The sequence below is a fragment of the Dromaius novaehollandiae genome, chromosome 34 (genome assembly GCF_036370855.1).
Source record: "Dromaius novaehollandiae isolate bDroNov1 chromosome 34, bDroNov1.hap1, whole genome shotgun sequence".
NCBI lineage: Eukaryota > Metazoa > Chordata > Aves > Casuariiformes > Dromaiidae > Dromaius > Dromaius novaehollandiae.
The window spans coordinates 1,501,055-1,507,783 of record NC_088133.1 but is presented as its reverse complement, the minus strand read 5'-3'; the positions used below and the strand labels follow the sequence as shown (position 1 = coordinate 1,507,783).

The 6,729-nt window shown below is 69.1% G+C and overlaps 1 protein-coding gene across 1 annotated transcript; it reads right to left on the bottom strand.

Moving 5' to 3' along the window:
* Positions 1-1,782: 1,782 nt before the first annotated feature.
* On the bottom strand, positions 1,783-6,620 carry TBCB (tubulin folding cofactor B). Its single transcript, XM_064502933.1, has 6 exons — positions 6,380-6,620; positions 5,253-5,396; positions 3,698-3,794; positions 3,416-3,616; positions 3,252-3,324; positions 1,783-2,289 (listed from the first exon to the last, which is right to left on the bottom strand). Exons 1-6 carry the CDS (start codon positions 6,545-6,547, stop codon positions 2,169-2,171), a joined length of 804 nt encoding a protein of 267 aa, XP_064359003.1. The 5' UTR covers positions 6,548-6,620; the 3' UTR covers positions 1,783-2,168.
* Between the last annotated feature and the right edge of the window lie 109 nt (positions 6,621-6,729).

Genomic DNA, 6,729 nt, shown 5'->3' with positions numbered 1-6,729 from the left:
GGGCCGAAGGCGCCGAGGCGCTTGGTGGTGGGCGGCGCGGAAGCTGCTGGAGCTGCCGGCGGCCGCGGCGCAGCAGGAACTCGATGCGCAGGGCGTCGCGGGGCGGGATGGCGGCGTGCCGGCGGAATTCCTCCCGGATGCGCCCCGCGAAGCCCGGCTTCTCCCTGCCGGCCGCGCAGCAGCTCCCGGTACAGGCTCAGCACCTGCTGCTGCAGCCGGCTCCGGGGCACCATGGCGTCGCGGGGACCGGAGCGGCTCCGGAGCGGGGCGGCGTTCCGGGAATCCGGGTGGTCCGGAGAGGGCGGGGGGATGAATCCGGCGCGATGGCCCAGGGCTGGAGGGCGGCGGGAGAAATTACCCCGGGGGGTTGATTGCGAGGGGTAACGAGGGGTGTTTATGAGGGGTGTTTACGAGGAGTGTAGTTGTAGGGCAGCATTTGGGGTGTATTATTGTAGGGTCACAGCGTGGGGGGTGTTGTTGTAGGGTCAGAGCCCGAGGTGGGGTGTTGTTGTAGGGCAGCATTTAGGGGTGGTTGTTGCAGGGTTGTGGCCCCGGGGGGTGGTTGTTGTAGGGCGGCATTTGGGGGTGGTTGTTGTAGGGTCACAGTCCCGGGGGGTGGTTGTTGTTGGGTGGCGTTTGGGGGTGTTGCTGTAGGGTCGCGGCCCGGGGGGTGTTGTTGTAGGGTGCTGTTTGGGGGTGTTGTAGGGTCGCAGCCCCAGGGTTGTTGTTGTAGGGCGGCATTTGGGAGTGGTTGTTGCAGGGTTGCAGCCCGGGGGGTGTTGTTGTAGGCCGGTATTTGGGGGGTGTTGTTGCAGGGCCACAGCCCGGGAGGGGGTTGTTGTTGTAGGGTGGCATTTGGGGGGGGGTTGTTGTAGGGTCGCAGCCCCGGGGTGGTTGTTGTAGTGCGGCATTTGGGGTGTTGTTGTAGGGTCACGGCCCTGAGGGGTGTTGTTGTAGGGTGGCAACCCCAGGGGCTGTTGTTGTAGGGTGGCAGCCCTGGGGGGGGTGGGTTGTAGGGTCACAGCCCGGGGTGGTTGTTGTAGGGCGGCATTTGGGGGTTGTTTGCAGGGTCACAGCCCGGGGGGTGTTGTTGTAGGGCAGCGTTTGGGGGTGGCTGTTGTAGGGCAGTGTTTGAGGGTGGTTGTTGCAGGGTCACAGCCCGGGGGGTGTTGTTGTAGGGCAGTGTTTGAGGGTGGTTGTTGCAGGGTCACAGCCCGGGGGGTGTTGTTGTAGGGCGGCGTTTGGGGGTGGTTGTTGCAGGGTCGCAGCCCGGGGGGTGTTGTTGTAGGGCAGTGTTTGAGGGTGGTTGTTGCAGGGTCGCAGCCCGGGGGGTGTTGTTGTATGGCAGCGTTTGGGGGTGGTTGTTGCAGGGTCGCAGCCCCCCGGGGGGGTGTTGTTGTAGGGCAGCAACTGGGGGTTGCTGTTGTAGGGTTGTGGCCCCGGGAGGGGTGTTGCTGCAGGGCGGTGTCTGGCGGTTGTCGTTACAGGATCCCGGCCCCGGGGGTGTTGTTGTAGGGTCGCATTTCAGGGTCGTTACCGCCCCCCCCCCCCCCCCCGGCCCCGCTCACCCGCTCCTTCCCGCGGCGCCTCCACCACATCCGGCCCCGCCCTTTGGCCACACCCCCCCGCCCCGCGGCCGCCCATTGGCTGCAGCTCAGCAGGGGCGTGGCCAGGGAGCCCCGCCCCCTCCGAGCGGGCCCCACGTGGGGCAGCAGCCCCGGGTCGGGGGGGGGGGGGCTCCGGTCCCTGCCCCCCCCCCCGCGGCGCCATCACGGCCTCGGCTCCCCCCGCGGGGCCTTTATTGGCGCGGCAACACCGGGGACGGACAATAACTTACGGAGACGCCAAATCCCCCCGTTCCGGCCCCGAAACCGCGGCGGCGGGCGGAGGCATCCGGCCGGAGCAGCGCCGGGAGCGACGCGGGGGGGGGGGGGGGGGGGCAGGGGGGGGGTTTAAAAAAAAAAAAGCGGCACAAAAACGGGGCAAAAAGCGCCGGGATGGGGCAAAGCGGCTTCCGGGCGACGAGGCGGCTTTGTACAACGGGGATTTCCGGAATTTCGGGCGGTGGCTGCGGTGGGACAGAGGAAAACGGCGTTTTCCAGCCCGACAAAAGGGAGGGAAGCCCCGCCGGGGGAGCGTCCGTGCGGAGCGCCGGGGCGGATCCCGGCTCACATCTCCTCCTCCTCCAGGCCGTCGTCCTCCTCCGGGAAGTCGCCGACGGTGACGCTGGGCGGCTTGACGAAGGCGCCGTAGCGGGGCCGGCACTCGAAGTACCGGCGGCCGGCGACGCTGCGGGGGGGCGGGCGGTGGCGGCCAGGGCGCTCCGGGGGCTCCGGAGGCTCCGGCCGCCATCCCAATCCGAGTGGGAAGGGCCCAGAGGCTCCGGAGGCCCCGTTCTCCATCCCAATCCGAGCGGGAAGGGCCCAGAGGTCCTGTTCTCCATCCCCAATCCAAGCGGGAAGGGCCCAGGCGACCCTGGAGACCCTGTCCTCCATCCCAATCCCAGCGGGAAGGGCCTGGAGGTCCCGTCCTCCATCCCAATCCCAGCAGGAAGGGCCTGGGGGGCTCTGGAGGCTCCATCTTCCCTCCCCCAATCCAAGCGGGAAGGGCCCAGAGGCTCCGTCCTCCCTCCCCAATCCGAGCGGGAAGGGCCCAGGCAGCTCCGGAGGCCCCATTCTCCATCCCAATCCAAGCGGGAAGGGCCTGGATGTCCCATCCTCCATCCCAATCCAAGCGGGAAGAGCCCGGAGGCCCTGTTCTCCATCCCAATCCAAGCGGGAAGGGCCCGGATGCCCCATCCTCCATCCCAATCCAAGTGGGAAGAGCCCGGAGGCCCCGTTCTCCATCCCAATCCAAGCACGAAGGGCCTGGATGTCCCATCCTCCATCCCAATCCAAGTGGGAAGAGCCCGGAGGCCCCGTTCTCCATCCCAATCCAAGCAGGAAGGGCCCGGATGCCCCATCCTCCATCCCAATCCAAGTGGGAAGAGCCCGGAGGCCCCGTTCTCCATCCCAATCCAAGCACGAAGGGCCTGGATGTCCCATCCTCCATCCCAATCCAAGTGGGAAGAGCCCGGAGGCCCCGTTCTCCATCCCAATCCAAGCAGCAAGGGCCCGGGGACTCCGGAGGCCCCATCCTCCCTCCCCAATCCCAGCGGGAAGAGCCTGGGATGCTCCGGAGGCCCCGTGCCCGCGCCCCGATCCGAGCGGGAAGGGCCCAGTCGGAAAACGGCGGCGGCGGCGGCTCTCTACCTGCCGTCATGCTTGCCGAGCGGCTCGTCGTAGCGCACCCCGATCCAGTATCCCGGCTTGAAATCCGTCAGCCCTGCGGGGAACGAGCCGGGAACGAGCCGGGAATGAGGCGGGAACGAGCCCGTCTCCGCAGGGAGGGAACGGGGGAGGCCGGGAGGACTCACCGACGTACATGACGGTGCCGCGCTTGGCGGGCTGCCCCGGCACCCGCACCTGGCAGCGGGCGCCCAGCGGCACGGCGGCGGCCTGCGCCCGCTCCTGGGCCCGGCGCCGCTCCTCGTCCCCGTCCCCGTCCCCGTCCGCCGCCGCCGCCGCCTCGCCGTAGCGGCCCAGCTGCCGCCGCTTGAGGAAGGAGCGCAGGGATTCTGCGGGAATCGGGGCGTCAGGGTGGCCCCCCGTCCCCCCCACCGTGTCCCCCCCGTGTCCCCCGGACGCCGCGGCGGTACCTGGCCGCTTGTCGTACTCGCTCTCGGGCATCTCGTACTTGGGCACCTGCGAGACGTCCTCGAACTCGCCCAGGCGGGCGCCGCTGCGGTCCAGCACCTGCGGGCGACGGCGCCAGGCAGCCCCGGATCAGCGCCGCCGTTTCGGGGCGAATTTGGGGCGAATCGGGCGCTGACGGAAGGCCCGAAACCGCCGCCGTTTTGGGGAGGGAGCGGCTGAATTGGGTGCTGACGGGAGGCCCGAAACCGCCGCCGTTTTGGGGAGGGAGCGGCTGAATTGGGCGCTGACGGGAGGCCCAAAACTGCTGCCGTTTTGGGGAGGGAGCGGCTGAATCGGGAGCTGATGGGAGGCCCAAAACCACCGCCATTTTGGGGCGAATTTTGGCTGAATCGGGCGCTGACAGGAGGCCCGAAACCGCTGCCATTTTGGGGAGGGAGCGGCCGAATCGGGTGCTGCCGGAAGGCCCGAAACCGCTGCCGTTTTGGGGAGGGAGCGGCCGAATCAGGAGCTGACGGGAGGCCCAAAACCACCGCCGTTTCGGGGCGAATTTCGGCCAAATCGGGCGCTGACGGGAGACCCGAAACCGCCGCCGTTTCGGGGCGAATTTGGGCCGAATCGGGTGCTGCCGGGAGGCCCGAAACCGCTGCTGTTTTGGGGAGGGATCGGCTGAATCGGGTGCTGCCGGGAGGCCCGAAACCGCTGCCGTTTTGGGGCAAATTTCGGCCGAATTGGGTGCTGACGGGAGGCCCGAAACCGCTGTTGTTTTGGGGCGGGAGCAGCTGAATTGGGTGCTGCCGGAAGGCCCGAAACCGCTGCTGTTTTGGGGAAGGAGCGGCCGAATTGGGTGCTGCCGGGAGGCCCAAAACCGCCGCCGTTTTGGGGCGGGAGCGGCTGAATCAGGTGCTGCCAGGAGCCCAGATCCGGCTGCTGTTTCAGAGCCCATTTTGGGATCAGGAGCAGCCAAATCAGGCGCTGCCGGGAGCCTGGATCTGGCTGCCGTCTCAGAGCCCATTTTCGGGCAGGAGTGGCCGAATTGGGCGCTGACGGGAGGCCCAAAACCGCTGCCATTTTGGGGAGGGAACAGCTGAATTGGGTGCTGCTGGGAGCCCCCAGAGCCGGCTGCCGTTTCGGAGCCCGTTTTGGGATCAGGAGCAGCCGAATTGGGTGCTGTCAGGAGCCCAGATCTGGCTGCCGACTCAGGGTGGGAGCGGCCAAATCGGGTGCTGCCGGGATCCCGGATCTCGCTGCTGTTTCAGAGCCCGTTTTGGGGAGACAGTGGCCAAATTGGGCGCTGCCAGGAGCACTGAGCCGGCTGCCGTTTTGGAGCCTGTTTCGGGGCGATGGAGGCCAAATCGGGTGCTGCTGGGAGCCTGGATCCAGCTGCCATTACGGGGCAGGAGCGGCCAAATCAGGCACTGCCAGGATCCCGGATCTGGCTGCCATTTCAGAGCCTGTTTTGGGGCAGCAATGGCCAAATTGGGCACTGGTGGCACCCACCCCACCCGCCGCAGGTCGCTTTCTTTCCCAGCCCCCCCGGGGGGTTTTCCTGGCACCCACGTGTATGCGGCAGCCGTCGTCGACGGGGTAGGAGCCCAGGAGCGCCTCGTCGCAGTCGAGCCGCCCGAGGAGCTGGTCGTCGGGGCTGTAGAGCTCCAGGTCCATGCAGGAGGCCGGGCTGCCCACCACCAGCTCCAGTTTGCACTGGTCGGGGGGAGGAAAGGGGAGCTCCGTGACTGGGGATGCTGGGAGGGGGCTGGGGGGGCACCGGCTGCGGGGAGCGGGCGGCTGCTGGGGTGGGGGATGGAGCCGGCTGCTCCCAGGGGGGATCAGGGGGATCAGTCTGGTGTCAGGGGATTGATCCCGTCCAGGGACCAGGCGGGGGGATCCAGCCTGGTCCCAGTCAGGAGGATCCAGCCTGGTCCGGTCCAAGCTGGCCCCAGCTGGGGGGGATCCAGCCCGATCCGGTCCCAGTGAGGGAGATCCAACCTGGTCCAGTCCAGACCGGTCCTGGTCGGGGGGATCCAGCCTGGTCTGGTCCAGGCCAGTCCCGGTCATGGGGATCCAGCCCAGTCTGGTCCCAGTCAGGGATATCCAACCCGGTCTGGTCCCAGTCAAGGGGAGCCAACCCAGTCTGGTCCAGACCAGTCCCAGTTGGGGGGATCCAGCCCCGTCTGATCCCAGTCAGGGAGATCCAACCCGGTCCGGTCCAGACCAGTCCTGGTCAGGGGGATCCAGCCCGATCTGGTCCAGACCGGTCCCAGTCGGGGGGATCCAGCCCAGTCTGGTCCAAGCTGGTCCCAGTCAGGAAGATCCAGTCCAGCCCGGTCCCGGTTAGGGGGATCCAGCCCAGTCCGGTCCAGGTCAGTCCAGGCCGGTTCCGGTTGGGGGGGATCTGGTCTGGTCCTGGCCGGGGGATCCAGGCTGGTCTGGTCCCAGTCAGCGAGATCCAACCTGGTCCGGTACTGGCCGGTCCTGGCCGGGGGGATCCGGTCCAGTCCAGTCCGGTCCAGCCCAGTCCAGGCCGGTCCCGGCCGGGGGGATCCAGCCCGGTCCCGGCCCAGGTGGGTCCCGGTGCAGCCCCGGTCGGGGGGGCGGGGCCCGACCGGGTGGGCGTGGCCATGTAGGGGCGTGGCCTGTCCCGGTGGGGGGCGGGGCCCTGGGGGGGGCGGGGCCGCGGCCGGTACCTTGAACTCGGCGATGGTGAGGCCGCGGCTGTAGCGCTTGTGGGCGCGGAAGGCGTTGAGGCTGCTGCTCACCGCCACCGACACGGCGGCCACCCCGCTCGCCACCGCCACCGGCGCCGCCGCCGCCGCCGGGCCCGGCCCGGCCGCCGCCGCCGCCGCCGCCTTCATGGTGCGGCCGCGCCGCCGCCGCCGCCCGCTCCTTCTGGAACCTTCGGCCCGCCCCCCGCGCGCGCCCGGCCAATCCCTGCCCGCGCCGCCCGCCGCCCGCCAATCGCCGCCCGCCAATCGGGCGGCTCCCGCCCCGCCCTCCGCGTAGCCCCGCTGGGCGCTCGGCCAATGGGGAGAGCGCT